At 32.3% G+C, this 23,165-nt stretch overlaps 1 protein-coding gene and 1 long non-coding RNA gene across 5 annotated transcripts; one reads left to right on the top strand and one right to left on the bottom strand.

The window, feature by feature from the left end:
• The first annotated feature begins 1,276 nt into the window (after positions 1-1,276).
• Positions 1,277-9,721, top strand: LOC138694367 (uncharacterized). Of its 2 annotated transcripts, XR_011330915.1 has the most exons (7): positions 1,277-2,383; positions 3,674-3,761; positions 4,725-4,881; positions 4,982-5,232; positions 5,495-5,620; positions 5,837-6,034; positions 6,286-9,721. It is a non-coding gene; the product is annotated as an uncharacterized lncRNA (long non-coding RNA). The 2 variants fall into 2 exon arrangements; XR_011330914.1 differs by having other exon boundaries at positions 1,279-3,761.
• A 2,887-nt stretch (positions 9,722-12,608) lies between these two features.
• On the bottom strand, positions 12,609-20,955 carry LOC138694366 (uncharacterized). 3 transcript variants are annotated; one of them, XR_011330913.1, is made up of 6 exons: positions 20,334-20,905; positions 17,009-17,165; positions 16,658-16,908; positions 16,270-16,392; positions 15,856-16,053; positions 12,609-15,609 (listed from the first exon to the last, which is right to left on the bottom strand). XR_011330913.1 is itself a non-coding variant. In XM_069818030.1 (6 exons), the coding sequence occupies exons 1-4, from the start codon at positions 20,463-20,465 to the stop codon at positions 16,342-16,344; spliced, it is 483 nt and encodes a 160-aa protein (XP_069674131.1). In that variant the 5' UTR covers positions 20,466-20,955; the 3' UTR covers positions 12,609-15,609; positions 15,856-16,053; positions 16,270-16,341. The 3 variants fall into 3 exon arrangements, 1 of the variants encoding a protein (XP_069674131.1); XR_011330912.1 differs by having other exon boundaries at positions 16,270-16,395; positions 20,334-20,899; XM_069818030.1 differs by having other exon boundaries at positions 16,766-16,908; positions 20,334-20,955.
• Between the last annotated feature and the right edge of the window lie 2,210 nt (positions 20,956-23,165).

Genomic DNA, 23,165 nt, shown 5'->3' with positions numbered 1-23,165 from the left:
CAAGTAATTCCATAATTTTTGTATTCGTGTTTTATATTTTTCAGAAGTTGAATGTTATATTGCATTCAAGTAGAGATCATGGTGTTAATTTTTCAAGAATTCATGGAGTATTGTTATTGGTGTTAATTTTACATTCCCAGTGATTATTTGAGCCGTTCAGAGCAGAAGTGGTGTAAGTCAAAATTAGGTAATGAGGTTTAAAGTAAAAATTCTGTAAAATACAGCGCAAAGTAGAAATTAATATATCCTTCGTGCTATTCACTGACTACTAATAGTTTAAATAAATTCAATATTAACTGCTACTTTGCGCTGTATTTTACAGAATGTTTACTTTAACATTCATTACCCATTTTTGACTTACACCACTTCTGCTCTGAAAATAAAATTAGGCCTACATTTTCTGAGTTAATATTGAAGTTACAATTTTTTCCACAAAATTGTGTGTTCATTTATTTATTCTCACCTACGTCATATTAACAGTAAGTGCATGTAAATTGCGTATTATATAGGTAGGATAAGTTAAAATTAAGCTTATGTTGAAATGTAATGTAAAATGCGGTAAACTTGCCATAAAAGTTTACACCATAATATCAGCATTATTTGTGACTCAAAATAATAAAGGAAATACCGGTTCTTAAGAAATGGAAAAATAATGAACTTCATAAATAAATGTCATATTAAGGTTTAAATCCTCCACTTTTTTATTTTCAAGTTTACTTCAGCGGCCGAGTTTACCCCAATTTGCGGTATGGAAAATAGTTAATTTCTCAGGAAATAGGGAGAGGAGTTCACCACGCGATGTACCCTACGAGATATGGCCTACAATTTTGAAGCTACTAATTTTGACTCTTCTCACAGTAAATATAGAGTTCCAATGATTCATAAATATATTTAGGAATGAATTGAATTAACCGTACACATACGAACAATTATATTATTTCAAACCATGATACGTGATCAGGGTCATGATTCAGTTGTAAGGAGCAGAAAGAATTACGTTTATTCCCAGCTTCTGAAACTTGTAGATTAACTGCATGTGAAATTCTTCCAGGATTCTAAAGTAAAATTAATAAGAACATATACACTTACTGTATAGCATAAAAATATAAAATAAATTACGCAAAACCCGTTTTCTGATGTGTTATCATATGTCGTGTGCACACTGTTAACTTGCCTGCCGCTAGAGGGCTACTGTCGCGCCAGCTGTCAAATGTTGGCATATTTTATACGTATGAGTTGCGTGACTGTAAGTATTAGACTGTGCCTCTACTATAGGGAAGACCAGGTAACTTGATACCCTAAGGGTGAAACCTAACCATTTTTCCCCCATTACTACAAATGCTAGTGGATTATGGTGATTTTCTAGTTTGAAGGTTGAATTTTCTTTTGCCAACTTCGTTTCGAATTTCGGTACTGACAAATACTATAAATGGTAGTGATTTTGTAACCGGTATGTTGGCAGCTGAGGCAAATATCGACAATATTTGCCGGTACTGGAGTTCCATGAAATTAAAATTGTACTAGATTTCTCAGCCGGTTACTGGAAGATAGTGAAATTCGAACTTATTAATAATTAATTAATATTAGTATTAATATTAATACATAATAGTTATTTTATGTGTTGCGTTGTGGTTATAATTCAAGAATAGTCAGATAAGTACGAATGAATATAATATACTTGGGCGTGATAATGCACGTGGGTAATGGATAGAAATATTATTTCAAATTTTAATGAATTTCTTTCGTGTTTAGATTTTTATTACTATGTCAAAAAAATGAAATAGTGTTGCAGTGACTCCTCCAAGGAAGAAAATGTGTGGCATTCAGAGTACGCTTCAGAAATCTGTAGTTCACGTGTATAATGAGTTGAAGAAAGAAGATAATGCATGCATTCATTCATTCATTTATTTTATTCCATAGATCTTACATGAGCAATGAAGCTTTAAGATGTGGAACATGTCAACATTTTACAATATTACAATTACAATTTTTACAAAGTTTTATAGTTTTACAATTTAGTAATTTTCTAAAATTTTTACAATGTTGTACAATTTTTTTTTTTGTTTTTTTTTTTTACATTTTGGCGAGATGTAGTGAGATGAAATGAGGTCCGAGGATTCGCCAAAATATTACCCGGCATTTGCCTTTTCGGTGGGGGAAACCTCGGAAAAACCCAACCAGGTAATCAAATCAAAGGGGGTAATCAATCAAAGGTGTTGATGCCAAGGACTCGCCATAGACCATCCGGCTTCAGTCCCACGGCTGTGGAAAACCTCGGAAGAAACCAAAGTCCAAAGGGGGATCCAACCCAAGCCCGAACGCAGCTCCGGAACAGCAGCCCAGCGAGTCTGCCGACTGAGCTACATCGATGGCTCTACTAAAAGTATACAATACATAGCCAATCAGATTATTAAATTTACAAACGCAAACGATCATTCATAAGTTGAGCTATATTATAATACAAAACAATTTAATTAAATTTAAGGTATAAACAATTCAACCAGTTGTGATATACAGAAATTGATAATACATATCATGCAAACTACTTCAAATTACAAACACAAACAATTTATCAATAGAGCTATATAGATTACTATTCAATTTAAAGCATATACAATTCATCGGCCAAAACTATACAAATATATACAATACAAAGTAGCATACTTTCATTAAGCTATACAAATTTGTGCAATTAATATCAAGTAGATTAATTCAATTTATAATCATAAACAATTCATCAGTTGAGCTATACATATTACCATTCAATTTACAGTAGGTCTATATACAATTCATCAGTAGAGCTACACAGACTAGTAATCATTTTAAGAACATATACAATTCATCAGCCAAACTATACAAACATATACAATCAAATTAGTTCAATTTACAAACTTATTTTCGTTAAGCTATACAATTCATATGAAGTAGATTAATTCAATTTATAAGCTTAAACAATTCATCAGTTGACGTATACAGTACATACAATTCATCAGTTATGCTAAACAAAAAATACAATACATAGTAAACAGATTAAGTCAATATAAAAACATATTTTAGTTGAGCTATATAAAATTGTACATGTCATTTAAGTAGAATAATTCAATTCACAAGCATAAACAATTCATCAATTGTGTAGAAGGTATGAGTATGTAGAAATTTGGTTAATTCTTTTCTGAACCTTTTCTCGTTGTTCTTCAAATCTTTAAGATTATTAGGCAGTGCATTGAAGACTGTTATACATGAATAGCGAACTCCTTTTTTAAAACAGCTTAGAATAACAGAGGGTAGATGAAGATCTGATTTATGTCTTGTATTAAAATGATGAATGTCTTGATTAGTACTGAATTTATCTTGGTTCTTAATATACAGCATCATTAGGGAAAGAATGTATTCACAAGGTAAAGTCAAGATTTCTAAGTTTCGGAAAATATTTTTACATGAGGTCCTTTTATGCACACCGGCCATTATTCTTATAGCTTTCTTTTGTAAAACAAAAACGTGTTTAGCTTCAGACGAGTTACCCCAGAATATTAATCCATATTTCATTACAGAGTGAAAATATGCAAAGTATGACATTTTAAGTAAGTTTATATCACCAATAGTAGATAAGGATCTTAATGCATAACAGGCAGAGCTCAATTTACGAGTAATACATTCTATATGCGTTTTCCAGTTCAAGTGATTATCCAATTCTAAACCAAGAAGAAGGAATTATGCTAACGGATACAGCAATTACAACCAGAATAGGACAATTATTAGGAGTAAGTATTCTTAAGCATACATTTCAAAGTGGTATTCAGTTTTAGGAGTTTGCACTAATAATTTCATGATTGTGGTCAAACAAAACAAATTTTTAGGTTAGGCCTACATGTTTAATCAAGTCAGTGATTTTCATATTGCCAAACTAAATACATTTAAGATACTGTAATACTGCAGTAGGTGATAGCTTAAATACATTTACAAATTAGACGAACAAGTAATCAAACAGCACGAAAGTAAATTTCCAGTTTTCTCTTTTGGTATTAAATGAACCGTTCAGATCACAATTTACATGCCACATCGGCCGAAGAAAATACAAGTCATATTGTAATTATTAACTTGATATTGCAGCAAATATTACATGAATGTTGGCCTGTTATGGTGCTTAAAAATAATTCAGTTTTATATAATAACTATATAACATACTCTATAAAGCATAGGAACATTGACTCTGGCTGAATAATTTATTCATGACTGGTCTAAGTAATATTAAATATGGTGTTTCTTCAGAAAAGCTACCCCACCCACAGTACTTGTTAAGATATAACACTCGAGAGGACGAGGACGCACTACTGGAAACTAACCATTTCTCTTCGTCCTGGACCTCTCGCATGTTATATTGGTAATTAGTAACAAGTTTGAGGGAGGGACTACAACAATGCATTAGAATATACAGGTAAGTGTCAAAGGATTTTTGTGCTGAAAGTATTTGTGGCTGTGCACTAAAACCACGTGTTCATCACTATGTAAATATCACAGAAATCAATTAAACAAAATAAAATTATGCCTTCTTTGGTGTAGCTTTTCTGGAGAATTACCTAAATATTAGCCTACTTAAACCTATCGTAGACCCAACCTAACATGTTGATCATTTTCTATTCATATAGCTGTAAATGTTGGTATTATGCATGAATTTTATGATATAACAATTTTTAGAAGTATTATGTTATTGTTTGTTATTACAGCTTGGCTTAACTACAGCCACGAAAGTGATAAATTCACACAAGGGGACCCCACTCGTGACACCAGGAAAACATAGACTACGTAAACATCCAGTGACTGATGCTGATGATTTTACGAAAGATGCAATTGCGAGATTTATTTATGACAAGTTACATAAAGGTAGGGAAGTTACAGGAATTATTGTGTTGATTTATGCAATGTAATTCTGATATTAGTCATATGTATAAAAATATGGCATAATTTTCATTTACTGTTACAGGGGAAGTACTAACAGCAGCAAAAGTTCTGGAACATATGAATGATGATTATGAAACATATTTATTTAGAGTATCCTTATCATCGGTGAAAAAAATTTTGAAAGAGATGAAATTTCTATGGAGCAAAGGGGATCCTTATACACATGTATGAGAAAGTGATGTTATTCGTTTTTAAGAGAATATATAAGATATGTGGAGCGTGAGAACCCTAAACCGGTAGTATTCTTGGATGAGACTTGGATTTTTATGAATGGTAAATTTCAATGTATTGTGAGACATTGAGTGATTGAATTTTTTACTAACAAATAGGTTAACACTTATGTGGAATATGAAATTGCAATTAATATAGGCTACTAGTAATGAATTCAGGTGGGAACAACATGTTTTGCAATTAATAGTTTCATATAATAACTAGAGGTTAGTTATAAAATTCTTGAACGGTTTTCCTGTCTTTAAAATTTTTGTGTCTCTTAGAGTGTCAATGTGAATTGCTTTTCTCTCTCTGTTTTTTTAAGTAGGATCACCCACTTATTCATGAAATAAACCAGGTGAAGTTTCCAGTGACATGAATGGTGTTATTCATAGACCAACAAATGAGGGTGGAAGATTAGATGCCGGAACGAAAGGTGGATTTATACTCGGTAAGTTATATTGATTTATATTTTACATAAATTTGGCAAGAGTAATTTTTTAAATCAGGGTACAAAAATATAAAAATTGGTGACTAAATAAAAACGTGGGAAAGCCTTTCACCAAAGAGGATCTCATGTCATGTTATGTTATGTTTTATTTTCTTTATTTAAATGCTGTGAATTCATGTGACGTAATTATATGCCCAGGTATAATTTTTATTGCAGGTGCTGATTTAATTTTTTCATGCAATTGAAAGAAAAGTCAGGACTACCATAGTGCCCTGTAGTTGAGAAGTGGGTGCAAACACAGTTGTTGACCTGAGAACATTAGGGCAATGCGTTATTGTCATGGATAGTGCTGCATATCATAGCAGACTTGTGAAAAATCAGCCAACAACAAAATGGAGGAAAGAACAGCTACTGGTGATTGCAACTGAATATAATAGATTTGTTGTACTAAATGATAAGAGTTGATGGTGTGAAATCACCTTTTGATATTACATTGCAATATTAATTTCCATACTTTACAATCATTATTATTATTATTATTATTATTATTATTATTATTATTATTATTATTATTATTATTATTATTATTGTTATTATTATTATTATTATTATTATTATTATCTTTACTACTACTACTACTTATAGATGCTACTTTTTTCTTTCAGGTGAAATTGAATCTACATAAGAATCCTAAAACAACAGAGCCTTGCCAATTACTGTTCTGAAGCGGCCTTGTCTTATGTGTTGTGTCTATATACAATTAATTCTTTCAGTTTTTTTTCCCCTTTAATGTAATGAAGTTGTTGGTTGATTGATACCAAGTGTTCAGCAGTTGATGTCATTTGTTATCTTGCACTCCAATATTTAACCAGATGATTGAAAGCTGTGTAAAGTTAAACAGTCAAGACAATGATCCATATCTTCATTGAGATTTCAGAAATGGCATGGGGAGATTCTGAAATATCAGTTCTTTGTAAATATTTGAGACAATCATGGCCTGTGATAATATGAGTACTGCCACTGTAGATTTTCATAGAAGTTCAGTTATTAAATTAGGTGTATTTTTTTTTACTATGTATTGTACTATATTTTTGTTTCGCTTAATTGATGAATTATATATGCTGTAAATTGAATAGTAGACTGTAGGTCTATAGCTTAACTGATGAATTGTATGTGCTGTAAATTAAATAGTAGGCTGTATACCACAAGTGATGAATTGTTTATGCTTGTAATGTGAAGTAATTTGCATGATATTTATTATCAGTTTCTGTATATTTCAACTGATTGAATTGTTTATACTTTTAAATTGAATTAACTTGCTTGCTATGTATTATATTTTATAGCTTAACTGATGAATAATTGTTTAGGTTTGTCAATTTAATAATCTGAGTGCCATGTACTTCATATTTTTAGTGGAGCCACCAATGTAGCTTAGTCGGTAGACTGGTTGGCCTGCAAATTCAGAGCTGCACTCGAGGGTAGTTTGGATCCCCCATTTGGTCTGATTAGTTGGTTTCTTCTGAGGATTTTCCTCCATCGTGGAGCTGACGCCGGATGGCCTATTGCAATTTTTTCATTTGCTTTAGAATCATTCCGATTTTTGTTACCACATTGTCATGTTCTGATCTTGTTATTCTTTTAACAGTGTGGTAAGATGCAGGTATAGATAACCTTACAGTAATTTTGCTACCTTTCAGCTACCTCATTACCTCCCACTCCATAAAGTTCATGGATCCACGGAAGTACCAGTCGTCGATGTAATTCGACCATTTTGCTTAAAATATTAAAACACTGTAAAATATTGAGATTTCATGCTGTTACGTCCATTACTGCAGCAAGAACATCTGATTTTGAATCTGATAGTATGACAGCCTTCTCAGATTTATGAAGTCGATACTGGAGATTTTGTAAGCTTAAAAGTGTATCTAAATTTTCACTATCAAAATTAGTCAGTGTTTGAAGTTAGTTAGTCAGTTAGTTAGTTAGTGGCGTTTAAAAAGGGCGCGTCAGCTACTATGGCTATTTGCGCCCTTATCTAAAATCTTTCACTAAACACAAACACAACACAATAACCAGAATGTTTAAAAAGCTAAAAAGCGTTGTCACGGTTAAAATGGGGCAAAGTAGTGTTTGAATATAATTCCCTGTAAAAGGGAATATACTGGTATTGTACTACAACACCACTACATCTATGGCTTGGTAAACAGGATCCATCTATAAAAAATACTGTCTGTAGTCACTCACTGACCAGATCATTTATCGTTTCTAATGATTTTTTAAATGTCTGGAGAAGTATCACATTTCTTAACATCATCTGTTAAAGTTAACTTATATACTATTCATTTTCAAATAACTTGGGATTGTGTTTTATTAGTAAAGTTTCCCTTAATTGAGCAAGTTTGAGTTCTCCAAGTAGAGTCAAAAAGTCTGTTGGGATTTTGGCTCAGTTTATTAATATTTGTGGACTGTGATTTTTTGTTCTAGACAACCATATTATCTGCAAATGATGAGATTATCATAAGATCTATTTCTTTAGTTAGACCATCGACATTAATATTGGAAAATGTATTCCTGAAAACAACAATGTGGGAAGCCCAGATGAATCTGTCTCTATTTACATATTTGTGACAATGAATCAAATAATCAAGTCACTGACCCAGTGTAACACTTTATCATGGACACCCTAAGTTTGCAATTTCTTAAGTGATTTATATCTACAGAGCCATATGATCCTTGAAAATAAATTAAAATTGTTAAGTTGTTTTGTTTTCTGTTTAAAATATCTTTAATATCTTGACTAAAATTTAAAATCTGTCCATTTGTTGAATGCAATTCTCTAAAGTCAACTCAATAAAATGAAAGTTAGTTACTAGATTCCAGGAACCAATTCAATCTATGAAATCATCTCTTCCATAATTTTGGCTATCATACTAGTAAGTGGTATCTGTCGATAACTCGAAAAGATATTAGTTGAATAATTGCTTTTCAAAATTGATGTTATGATAGATTTTCTCCAGACAGATATTGCATTTTAGATGAGATTACAAGATAAAAGTAGTGAGTTTGCTTGTTTGCCAACATATTTAAGAAAATCAGCATGTGTATTGTCTGGACTTGGAGATGTTTTGTGTCTTATGTTATTAAATTAATAGTAATATTCAGTTCTTGATTAAATATTGTTATATAAAGTAGATAGTAGATTTAATATTTCTTTCAGTTTTTCCTTAATAGTCTGACGTACACAGATAAAACTAACAACCACACCACCAACTAATCTAATAGAAATTAAAATATAATTAAATGTAGAAAAAGTAATTAAAATTATAAATACACGTAATAAACCATAACCCCCTAATTTCAACAATATACTATTTTATTCCCTTTTACAGCTTGTAGATAATTATTAATTATAGTTATTACTTATTAGCATAATATTTATTGAACTTATTGGGTATTTCACTTCGTTTGAAAGATGTTATTGTGTACAAAAAGCATTTTTTGATGATCGTTTCATGCTGTATGTTGTGTATAAATCTATGATTTCTGGCCATCTATTCTGTGTAATCCATCTTTTGTATAGAATTAATAAAATATTCTTTTTGTAGTAATTATTTTATTAATTGAGTATTTAATTTTCACCAGCTCACATTTCTTGAATCATTTGCTTTTTCTTATTTAAATTTAGAACACAAGAGCCAAAAAGAGACTTCACAGTTATGTATCATACATTTTTTCAATGACAGACGTGGAGTTGCAGAAATAATAAGTGTAAGTGTAGCATTATTAAGCAATTTACAAACAAATGAAATCTTTAAAAAGGTATCTAGAAGTGAAATTACTTATGGCTTTTAAGGACCAAAATTATTTTTGTAAGTTGATTTATTATTATTTCAGTTTTAGCCTAGTTGTATTATCCATTTCCTTACTAATTTCAAAAGATAATGAGAAGTTCATTCGAATTCCAACCAAAAGTCAATTGGTTATTAATTTATCTACCTTTAGGAAGTACAGTATATGTACGCTGGAATCTTTGAAGTGAAGTGACAATAATGTAATTGGTCTTGGAACAGATTTGATTCTTGAATATTATATACTATACTTTGTTGTATATTTACGTCTAGTAACCTATTAATGTTAATACTAATAATAATGTAAAGGAATAAAAGAATAGAACATAGCAATACATTTCTCATTATTATTGAAACTATTTAGAATAACCTTCCAACATTAAGGTAAAGTACGGTGAGTAAAGAAGTCATTCAGTACATAGGATCGTGATTTTACTACATGTGGTGATATCTGGTAACAGTTGGCAACACTGACAAGGCGGAAATATTTGCTGTTTGGGAACTGAACTTACGTGATCCTCATGTTTCCACCATGCTACAGTCACTGCCATCGTGATCTAAACCAGGTCGTAATGTAGGATGTGTGACGTCACTCGATGGGTTCGGGCTTTTCTATTTGAGTATACGGAGCTGAGTGAAATATATTACTTTAATGCGTGTCGGTGCTCAATTTTATTTAGTGTAATGTGTGTATAAGATATGTTCACTTCTTACTGCATAATATGTTGCAGAAATAATTACAAAATTGTGTTATTTTAATGTGAACGGAGTTTTACATGTTAACATAACCTGTTTGCATCAACATTTTAAGTTTGGAATGGAAGCTATTTTGAGATTTAATAAAGAAGAATTATTTATATTGTGATTTTAATTTAGCACATCTATCTTCCATACTTGTAGGTACAAAATTTACCACAGTCCCTCCTATGAAATTAGTGTAGGTACGTACGGTTGTGTGTTACTTCATCTGGTAGGTTAGATAAATAGAATTCAGTACGACCCAGTATAGTAGGGAACAAATAAATAATACAATTAAATTGTTATTCAATGTAATGTGTGCATAAGTTCCGCCTAGTTCCATTTATTTGTTGCATAATGTGGCAGGAATAATTATAAAACTGTGTTATTTTTATGTGAAGAAAATTCACCATGTTAACATAACCTATTTGCGCCAACATTTTAAGTTGAGAACGAAAGCTATTGTGAGATTTAATAAAGAAAAATATATTTAGGATAAACTTCAGAACACGGTTATCTTCCTTACTTATAAGTAGAAAATTCACCACAGTCCCGCCTATGAAATGTACATACGGTTATATTACTTAACTAGGGTTAAACGAGCGCTGAGGTATAATTCCGGTAACTTCTGAACTGAAAACAGTTGAATTTATTTTTTGTGGAGATGCATTTCATCCTCTAAGCAAGGCGTAATAAAAGCCCGAACTAACCGAACTAATTAATATATGCAAGGTGTATGAATACGAAGGGAACTACCTCAGCGCTAGTTTAGCCCTGGTAACATATTAAACTAATCAGACTGGAGTACCGTATGAAACGAATAAATACAATTGAAGTGTAGACAAATTGCATTTACAAGCTATACGTAGCGTTATGCTTAATTTTATGCATAATTGCGAATATAAAAATAAGGCAAGTACTGATAGATTAAACATAACCTATAATGTCAACACATCAAAATATGCGTGCGATGCAACTGAAAATTGTTGAAACGTGCTTAAATGAATGTGCAAGAATTTCGTAATGAAGCGAGAGTGCTTTATTTCAATTAATTACAATACTAGATACTGTAAAAGTAATGAAAACTATAAGGTATAATTTTTCATAATATACTATATGTAGCCTATCTCGCTTTTAGTTCAAATTGTGTATATTATCAAACGTATTATTTATAATGTAGATTATTCACACATAAGAAGGGCGCAATAATTTAAATTTAATAAAACAAATACGGTAAACTAACAAAAATGGATTAGACAAGAGTAACATCAGTAATGCTGCACTTAGGCCTAATCATAATTTACTTTACATCCCAGTTAATGTTTCACTTTCACGTGTATATCATTACAAATATTTACTGTTTATAACACCAAAAATTCACTTAACCACATAAGGGCGCAATATTTAATCGAAATAAAGGTAGGTATTACACATAGGAACTTTGCCTGCAACAAAGTAATTTTCACACCAAAAATAATATTATACTTTGCAAGTGAATTGTGTCTCAAGTGTCTCACATTCACTGATTAAAATTTTACTGACGCGATTACACTGCATTTTAGAGAAATATATGTTATTTTTCATGTACTGCAACTAATTCATATGGTTGAAAGACCGCCCTTCGCGATCAGCTGTTAAGCGAGTCACGTGGTCTACCTTACGGCCTGTATTAGATCACGACGGCAGTGCTACAGTGCATGAGGGCCTAGATAATTAGTGAGGATCACGTAAGTTCAGTTCCCAAACAGCAAATATTTCCGCCTTGTCAGTGTTGCCAACTGTTACCAGATATTACCACATGTAGTAAAATCACGATCCTATGTACTGAATGACTTCTTTACTCACCATACTTTACCTTAATGTTGGAAGGTTATTCTAAATAGTTTCAATAATAATGAGAAATGTATTGCTAAGTTCTATTCTTTTATTCCTTTACATTATTATTAGTATTAGCATTAATAGGTTACTAGACGTAAATATACAACAAAGTATAGTTTATAATATTCAAGAATCAAATCTGTTCCAAGACCAATTAAATTATTGTCACTTCACTTCAAAGATTCCATATACTGTACTTCCTAAAGGTAGATAAATTAATAACCAATTGACTTTTGGTTGGAATTCGAATGAACTTCTCATTATCTTTTGAAATTAGTAAGGAAATGGATAATACAACTAGGCTAAAACTGAAATAATAATAAATCAACTTACAAAAATAATTTTGGTCCTTAAAAGCCATAAGTAATTTCACTTCTAGATACCTTTTTTAAAGATTTCATTTGTTTGTAAATTGCTTAATAATGTTACACTTACACTTATTATTTCTGCAACTCCACGTCTGTCATTGAAAAAATGTATGATACATAACTGTGAAGTCTCTTTTTGGCTCTTGTGTCCTAAATTTAAATAAGAAAAAACAAATGATTCAAGAAATGTGAGCTGGTGAAAATTAAGTACTCAATTAATAAAATAATTACTACCAAAAGAGTATTTTATTAATTCTATACAAAAGATGGATTACACAGAACAGATGGCCAGAAATCATAGATTTATACACAACATACAGCATGAAACGATCATCAAAAAATGCTTTTTGTACACAATAACATCTTTCAAACGAAGTGAAATAGCAAATAAGTTCAATAAATATTATGCTAATAAGTAATAACTATAATTAATAATTATCTACAAGCTGTAAAAGGGAATAAAATAGTATATTGTTGAAATTAGGGGGTATGGTTTATTACGTGTATTTATAATTTTAATTACTTTTTCTACATTTAATTATATTTTAATTTCTATTAGATTAGTTGGTGGTGTGGTTGTTAGTTTTATCTGTGTACGTCAGACTATTAAGGAAAAACTGAAAGAAATATTAAATCTACAATCTACTTTATATAAAAATATTTAATCAAGAACTGAATATTACTATTAATTTAATAACATAAGACCCAAAACATCTCCAAGTCCAGACAATACACATGCTGATTTTCTTAAATATGTTGGCAAACAAGCAAACTCACTACTTTTATCTTGTAATCTCATCTAAAATACAATATCTGTCTAGAGAAAATCTATCATAACATCAATTTTGAAAAGCAATTATTCAACTAATATCTTTTCGAGTTATCGACAGATACCACTTACCAGTATGATAGCCAAAATTATGGAAGAGATGATTTCATAGATTGAATTGGTTCCTGGAATCTAGTAACTAACTTTCATCTTATTGAGTTGACTTTAGAAAATTACATTCAACAAATGGACAGATTTTAAATTTTAGTCAAGATATTAAAGATATTTTAAACAGAAAACAAAACACCTTAGCAATTTTAATTTATTTTCAAGGATCATATGGCTCTGTAAATATAAATCACTTAAGAAATTGCAAACTTAGGGTGTCCATGATAAAGTGTTACACTGGGTCAATGACTTGATTATTTGATTCATTGTCACAAATATGTAAATAGAGACAGATTCATCTGGGCTTCCCACATTGTTGTTTTCAGGAATACATTTTCCAATATTAATGTCGATGGTCTAACTAAAGAAATAGATCTTATGATAATCTCGTCATTTGCAGATAATATGGTTGTCTAGAACAAAAAATCACAGTCCACAAATATTAATAAACTGAGCCAAAATCCCAACAGACTTTTTGACTCTACTTGGAGAACTCAAACTTGCTCAATTGGGGGAAACTTTACTAATAAAACACAATCCCAAGTTATTTGAAAATGAATAGTATATAAGTTAACTTTAACAGATGATGTTAAGAAATGTGATACTTCTCCAGACATTTAAAAAATCATTAGAAACGATAAATGATCTGGTCAGTGAGTGACTACAGACAGTATTTTTTATAGATGGATCCTGTTTACCAAGCCATAGATGTAGTGGTGTTGTAGTACAATACCAGTATATTCCCTTTTACAGGGAATTATATTCAAACACTTGTTTGCCCCATTTTAACCGTGACAACGCTGTTTAGTTTTTTAAACTTTCTGGTTATTGTATTGTGTTTGTGTTTAGTGAAAGATTTTAGATAAGGGCGCAAATAGCCATAGCAGCTGACGCGCCCTTTTTAAACGCCACTAACTAACTAACTTCAAACACTGACTAATTTTGATAGTGAAAATTTAGATACACTTTTAAGCTTACAAAATCTCCAGTATCAACTTCATAAATCTGAGAAGGCTGTCATACTATCAGATTCAAAATCAGATATTCTTGCTGCAGTATTGGACGTAACAGCATGAAATCTCAATATTTTACAGTGTTTTAATATTTTAAGCAAAATGGTCAAATGACATCGACGACTGGTACTTCCGTGGATCCATGAACTTTATGGAGTGGGAGGTAATGAGGTAGCTGAAAGGTAGCAAAATTACTGTAAGGTTATCTATACCTGCATCTTACCACACTGTTAAAAGAATAACAAGATCAGAACATGACAATGTGGTAACAAAAATCGGAATGATTCTAAAGCAAATGAAAAAATTGCAATAGGCCATCCGGCATCCGCTCCACGATGGAGGAAAATCCTAAGAAGAAACCAACTAATCAGACCAAATGGGGGATCCAAACTACCCTCGAGTGCAGCTCTGAATTTGCAGGCCAACGAGTCTACCGACTAAGCTACATTGGTGGCTCCACTAAAAATATGAAGTACATGGCACTCAGATTATTAAATTGACAAACCTAAACAATTATTCATCAGTTAAGCTAAAAATATAATACATAGCAAGCAAGTTAATTCAATTTAAAAGTATAAACAATTCAATCAGATGAAATATACAGAAACTGATAATAAATATCATGCAAATTACTTCACATTACAAGCATAAACAATTCATCACTTGTGGTATACAGCCTACTATTTAATTTATAGCACATACAATTCATCAGTTAAGCTATAGGCCTACAGTCTACTATTGAATTTACAGCATATATAATTCATCAATTAAGCGAAACAAAAATGTAGTACAATACATAGTAAAAATAATACACCTAATTTAATAACTGAACTTCTATGAAAATCTACAGTGGCAGTACTCATATTATCACAGGCCATGATTGTCTCAAATATTTACAAAGAACTGATATTTCAGAATCTCCCCATGCCATTTCTGAAATCTCAATGAAGATATGGATCATTGTCTTGACTGTTTAACTTTACACAGCTTTCAATCATCTGGTTAAATATTGGAGTGCAAGATAACAAATGACATCAACTGCTGAACACTTGGTATCAATCAACCAACAACTTCATTAGATTAAAGGGGGAAAAAAAAACTGAAAGAATTAATTGTATATAGACACAACACATAAGAGAAGGCCGCTTCAGAACAGTAATTGGCAAGGCTCTGTTGTTTTAGGATTCTTATGTAGATTCAATTTCACCTGAAAGAAAAAAGTAGCATCTATAAGTATGCCTAATTATGAGAAATAAGAGAAACGGTTGCAATAGTAGTAGTAGTAGTAGTAATGTTAATAATAATAATAATAATAATAATAATAATAATAATAATAATAATAATAACTGCAAAGTATGGAAATTAATATTGAAATATAATATCAAAAAGTGATTTCACACCATCAACTCTTATCATTTAGTACAACAAATCTATTATATTCAGTTGCAATCACCAGTAGCTGTTCTTTCCTCCATTTTGTTGTTGGCTGATTTTTCACAAGTCTGCTATGATATGCAGCACTATCCATGACAATAACGCATTGCCCTAATGTTCTCAGGTCAACAACTGTGTTTGCACCCACTTCTCAACTACAGGGCACTATGGTAGTCCTGACTTTTCTTTCAATTGCATGAAAAAATTAAATCAGCACCTGCAATAAAAATTATACCTGGGCATATAATTACGTCACATGAATTCACAGCATTTAAATAAAGAAAATAAAACATAACATAACATGACATGAGATCCTCTTTGGTGAAAGGCTTTCCCACGTTTTTATTTAGTCACCAATTTTTATATTTTTGTACCCTGATTAAAAAAATTACTCTTGCCAAATTTATGTAAAATATAAATCAATATAACTTACCGAGTATAAATCCACCTTTCGTTCCGGCATCTAATCTTCCACCCTCATTTGTTGGTCTATGAATAACACCATTCATGTCACTGGAAACTTCACCTGGTTTATTTCATGAATAAGTGGGTGATCCTACTTAAAAAAACAGAGAGAGAAAAGCAATTCACATTGACACTCTAAGAGACACAAAAATTTTAAAGACAGGAAAACCGTTCAAGAATTTTATAACTAACCTCTAGTTATTATATGAAACTATTAATTGCAAAACATGTTGTTCCCACCTGAATTCATTACTAGTAGCCTATATTAATTGCAATTTCATATTCCACATAAGTGTTAACCTATTTGTTAGTAAAAAATTCAATCACTCAATGTCTCACAATACATTGAAATTTACCATTCATAAAAATCCAAGTCTCATCCAAGAATACTACCGGTTTAGGGTTCTCACGCTCCACATTTGTTATATATTCTCTTAAAAACGAATAACATCACTTTCTCGTACATGTGTATAAGGATCCCCTTTGCTCCATAGAAATTTCATCTCTTTCAAAATTTTTTTCACCGATGATAAGGATACTCTAAATAAATATGTTTCATAATCATCATTCATATGTTCCAGAACTTTTGCTGCTGTTAGTACTTCCCCTGTAACAGTAAATGAAAATTATGCCATATTTTTATACATATGACTAATATCAGAATTACATTGCATAAATCAACACAATAATTCCTGTAACTTCCCTACCTTTATGTAACTTGTCATAAATAAATCTCGCAATTGCATCTTTCGTAAAATCATCAGCATCAGTCACTGGATGTTTACGTAGTCTATGTTTTCCTGGTGTCACGAGTGGGGTCCCCTTGTGTGAATTTATCACATTCGTGGCTGTAGTAAAGCCAAGCTGTAATAACAAACAATAACATAACAATTCTAAAAATTGTTATATCATAAAATTCATGCATGATACCAACATTTACAGCTATATGAATAGAAAATGATCAACATGTTAGGTTGGGTCTACGATAGGTTTAAGTAGGCTAATATTTAGGTAATTCTTCAGAAAAGCTACATCAAAGAAGGCATAATTTTATTTTGCTTAATTGATTTCTGTGATATTTACATAGTGATGAACACGTGGTTTTAGTGCACAGCCACAAATACATTCAGCACAAAAATCCTTTGACACTTACCTGTATATTCTAATGCATTGTTGTAGTCCCTCCCTCAAACTTGTTACTAATTACCAGGGAACGGATTTATATGGACTAAAAATATATGAAATATGTAAATATATATGTAGTTATTTTTACCAAAATATGGAATTAAATATGGATTTTTACCAAAATATGGAATTAAATATGGACTTAAAATTATAAAAAAATGACTATGTACGTTAAATATTGGTACATTTTAATCAAACTAAACAAAAAATATAATGGACGTACCTTATCTTCCAATGTAGTTTCAACAAAACACAATTTTTATTGTCTGTTACCATAACAATAGGTTACAAACATTTCTTTCAAGTGCTGAAAAGTGAATCTTCTTCTATTGTCTCTGAGGATAGATTTATACTGACTAAAAGAGCGTTCGACGTCACAAGAAGTAACTGGTACATAATTCAATTTCACAATGTCTGCTGGGGATAAGTCCAAGTTAATCTTCACTGTTGATTCACCACTCATCACAGCAACAACCTTTTGTAGTTCTTCATATCCAGGGTTTTTTGAAAGTACAGTGTCTACCTTAGCTCTTACTGCATCTGCAACTTTACCTCTACCACGATTCAGTTGTTCCACAGTACTATTTATAATTTCAAAACTTTCAGATAGTGAAAGGTGCCTATTTTGGAGACTTTTGAGCGTTTTTATGATGCATGAAAATGTATGCTGAATGTGAGCTAAGTCATTCTTCACACTTATGTCACAGGTAACTGTTTTCGCAGTATCAATTGAGACTGCATCTTCAGAGTCCAATGCAAGGAGAACATTGTTAATAGAGTCTATATGTTCGGCATAATATTCAACTGCTTCTAGCCATGTACCCCATCTAGTTAAAATTGGCTTTGGTGGCAATGGAATTTCAGGGTACATTTCTTTCAACACGTTAACTCTACTGGGAGCTTTGAGAAATACTTTTTTCACTGATGAAATCAACAAATCTACTTTAGGGAAATTGTCTCTGACCACTTCTGCCACACGATGAAATGCATGCGCCACACAAGTAAAATGAGTCAATTTAGGATATACAACAGATAATGCTTGTCCAGCTTTGACCATATAAGGGGCAGCATCGCTAATAAAGAATAACACATTATCGTACATAATACCCTTTGGCCACAGGATACCCATAGCTTCGTTGAACAGTTTAACTATAGTTTTGTTATTGCACTTTTCTAGAACATCACAATGTAAAAGAATTCGTTCAGAATATTGTTCACTTAACAAACCGATAACTACATTACCAACAAGTCTACCTTCTTTGTCGGGAGTCTCATCAATGGAAACCCAAATTGAACTATCTTTAATTTCATCTCTTATCTTCTGTATTGTCTCATCGTAGATGGATGGAGCATACGTCTTCCTAAGTGTTGACTCATCCGGGATTGTATGTTGAGTATATTTTTCAAGGAATTCCCTGAAGACCTTATTCTTTAGTTTGTAGAGAGGAATATCAGCAGAGATGAGAGAACGGCACAGGTCGATGTTAAACTCAGATCTTACATTCGATGTTGTTGGTTGTGTTAAAAACAATTGTCTCTGCTTGGAATTTAGTTGTTTGTTGGCCTGATGTTTACTAGTTGTAATGTGTTGTTGCACCAGGAACTTTTGTGTAGATGATACTGCACACTGACACAAATTACAAAATAATATTTTATTGTCAGTTGATAAACCATCTTCTTTAAATTCTGAAATGTAACTTGTTAGTTTTGATTTTAAATTGACTGAATGACGTACTTTTGGCATATTTACCGTCTTTATAGTATGATTTACAAAACTGAACCTATGTGTACTCTGACTGGCATTTAACTGTTGAGCTGCACAACTGAAGTCTGTTAAAAATTTTAAATTAAATTAATACAGTTTTGTAACTTACTTTCCCATTGTTGATAGGACTGCTAATTTTCAAATAACTCTGATGTTAAAGGGATTACTGAACATGTGTTTAAATCTCTATTGTTGAAATGTATTTTTAAAAGTTAATGGAATTTTGTTTTGTTTTATTGTTAAACCTAATATAATATGGACTGTTTTATATGAAATATGGAAAATATATGGAAATTAACGAAAATATGTACTAAACTCTAAAATATGGAAAAATATGGAAAATAAAAGTAGGATTTTTCAACCCTACACATTGTGAAACATAAAGATAATGCAAAATATAAATTATATTAGCTTTATAAGTAAATATGTATTTACATATAAATCCTTTCCCTGCTAATTACCAATATAACATGCGAGAGGTCCATGACGAAGAGAAATGGTTAGTTTCCCAGTAGTGCGTCCTCGTCCTCTCGAGTGTTATATCTTAACAAGTACTTTGGGTGGGGTAGCTTTTCTGAAGGAACACCATATTTAATATTACTTAGACCAGTCATGAATAAATTATTCAGCCAGAGTCAACGTTCCTATGCTTTATAGAGTATGTTATATAGTTATTATATAAAACTGAATTATTTTTAAGCACCATAACAGGCCAACATTCATGTAATATTTGCTGCAATATCAAGTTAATAATTACAATATGACTTGTATTTTCTTCGGCCGATGTGGCATGTAAATTGTGATCTGAACGGTTAATTTAATACTAAGAGAGAAAACTGGAAATTTACTTTCGTGCTGTTTGATTATTTGTTCGTCTAATTTGTAAATGTATTTAAGCTATCACCTACTGCAGTATTACAGTTTCTTAAATGAATTTAGTTTGGCAATATGAAAATCACTGACTTGATTAAACATCTAGGCATAACTTAAAAATTTGTTTTGTTTGACCACAATTATGAAATTATTAGTGCAAACTCCTAAAACTGAATACCACTTTGAAATGTATGCTTAAGAATACTTACTCCTAATAATTTTCCTATTCTGGTTGTAATTGCTGTCTCCGTTAGCATAATTCCTTCTTCATTATCTTCTTTCTTCAACTCATTATACACGTGAACTACAGATTTCTGAAGCGTACTCTGAATGCCACACATTTTCTTCCTTGGAGGAGTCACTGCAACACTATTTCATTTTTTTGACATAGTAATAAAAATCTAAACACGAAAGAATTTCATTAAAATTTGAAATAATATTTCTATCCATTTCCCACGTGCATTATCACGCCCAAGTATATTATATTCATTCGTACTTATCTGACTATTCTTGAATTATAACCACAACGCAACACATAAAATAACTATTATGTATTAATATTAATACTAATATTAATTAATTATTAATAAGTTCGAATTTCACTATCTTCCAGTAACCGGCTGAGAAATCTAGTACAATTTTAATTTCATGGAACTCCAGTACCGGCAAATATTGTCGATATTTGCCTCAGCTGCCAACATACCAGTTACAAAATCACTACCATTTATAGTATTTGTTAGTATCGAAATTCGAAACGATATTGGCAAAAGAAAATTCAACCTTCAAACTAGAAAATCACCATAATCCACTAGCATTTGTAGTAATGGGGGAAAAATGGTTAGTTTCACCCTTAGGGTATCAAGTTACCTGGTCTTCCCATACATATAGCAGATCAGCGTTGCCAACCTCGGAACTACATTTCCAGCCACATCTGTTTCAAAATCCAGCTACTTTGCTCTAAAACCAGCTACCTATGAAATGTTATACTTTTAAATATTATTATTATTATGATTATGATGATGATTATTATTATTATTATTATTGCTGCTGCTGTTTTGTAGTAAACCCCTAAACCAAAGAGTTAGTAATATTACAAACTCTTTGACCTAAACAGATAACCAAACGAACAAAGGAAGTGAAGTTCCCTTTAGAAACGACTACCTGAATTTTCTAAGTTTACACTTGCTATTTGTCGCGCAACATCAAGCGCTTTCTGTCGGCTATATGTAGCATCACCGTTTACACTTGGCAGATTTTTCGTCCACAAGTCGACGCAAATTGTTGCGCTTTCTGTCGGCTAAATGTAGTATCACCGTTCACTCTTGGCAGATTTCTCGTCTGCTACTCGAGGCTAGTTGTTGAGCTCGAGCAACGTGTGAATGATGTGGTAAGCCTTTTAAATGAACAGAATGGATTTTAACAATAAAAAGTAGCTATTTTAGCTTCTGCAGCTTCAAGTGCTTTGTTAGCTTGCACTAATGAAAAAAAAAAAAAGCGAGAGAGAGAGAGAGACTGGGAACGGAGATGGAGGTCCAGAAGGCAGGAGAAAGGGTTATTCCATGTTCTCAGTAAAGATTTCAAACTGGAACAAAATTGTCCAATAGATATTCATTGTATTAAAATGAATTGAAAGTTTAATTTTTTTTCTTGCATATTGACTTCTGATGTTCTTTATTTTTGTTTTGATGTCGGAGGGAATATTATTGGGACGAACAGACTCCAAATTTTTACAAATAAACTCCAGTGCATTTTCCCTCCGAATCCTATTGATAGTCCTTATTTCTGAAGTCATAAAAGTATGGAAATTCCTCGTAAAGCTTGATTAATTTGAAATAACTACTGAAGCTTTCCTGGCGACGTGATAATTGGAAATTTTCTCGGGCTTCCAGCCAGGTCATAAGTTGGTGATCCACCGACGTTTCGAGGATGTTCATCTTCCTCATCTTCAGGGTTAAGTGATATCTGAGGGAATGAATTAATGAATGAGTGGGGGGAAGTGGGAGGAGAAACTTTAAAGGTACGTGAAAACACGTCCTTTTTGCAAGGGGGGAGTTGGGGCTGTGAAAAGCTGAATATGTGAGCTCCAAGCCTCTTGGCCACTTGTCTCACTTCGGGTTTCGCCGCCCCAGTGAAGGAGCGCTAGAAATTTCCAGTGGGTAAGCCGAAAATGGACGTAACTGATTAGCTACAACATACGGGGGGGGAGGAGGGGCAGAAGTACAGCGACCTGATCCGGAGGAGAGACGCGATGGAGGAGAAGTCTAGGCACGAAACGGTGATAGCCAGTTTGGCTGTTTGAAGATTCGAACGCGTAGGGATTAATCTTACAATAGCCAATTGGCTCTTTGATGATTTTTCTCAGATCAGGAGACCAGCCAATTGGCTCTTTGATGACTCCAGTGATCTGTACAAGGGGACGATTGAATTCTGTTAGGGCCCGAGTTCGATGTGAATAATAATTAATTTTGAGCCGTCACCAATGTCTGGGGAAGTGAATGCAGGTCCGTGGCCCATTTCTTTTAGGGCTCATCCCGACATTTGTCTTAACGCCTTAGGAAAACCACGGAAAAACCTTAGGCAGGATGAGATGTCTCAATTTTAGAGACTAGCCAGTTGGCTCTTAGGTAAAATGACTTGATTCGATGGATGTAGACTGGCCAATTGGCTCTATTACAACTCCATCGATCAGCAAAACGGACTTATTGGGGACGATATGTTAGCTCAAGTTATTTAACCATCATCGACGGAATTAGCCAATTGGCTTTTTGATGGTTTCTGTCAGATCCAGAGACTAGTCAATTGACTCTTCACTCCGTAGACCTGTAAGAGGGATAGAATGGATTTATAGCCCGAGTTAGAGCAGGCCATTTCACAGCGGTTGCTTATTAGATTAAGTCATGAATTAATAATCTACTACCTAAATCTGGGAGTGACACCTGCCTCCCTGTTTTCCTGTCTTAAGAGAATAGCTAGTGGACCTGTCTGGTGTCTTCGCCGTAACCTAGGATCATACCGGCCGAGGCCTGATATGAGCGGGTTGG

The sequence above is a fragment of the Periplaneta americana genome, chromosome 2, assembly GCF_040183065.1.
Source record: "Periplaneta americana isolate PAMFEO1 chromosome 2, P.americana_PAMFEO1_priV1, whole genome shotgun sequence".
Taxonomy (NCBI): domain Eukaryota; kingdom Metazoa; phylum Arthropoda; class Insecta; order Blattodea; family Blattidae; genus Periplaneta; species Periplaneta americana.
This window is presented reverse-complemented; position numbering and strand designations above follow the sequence as displayed.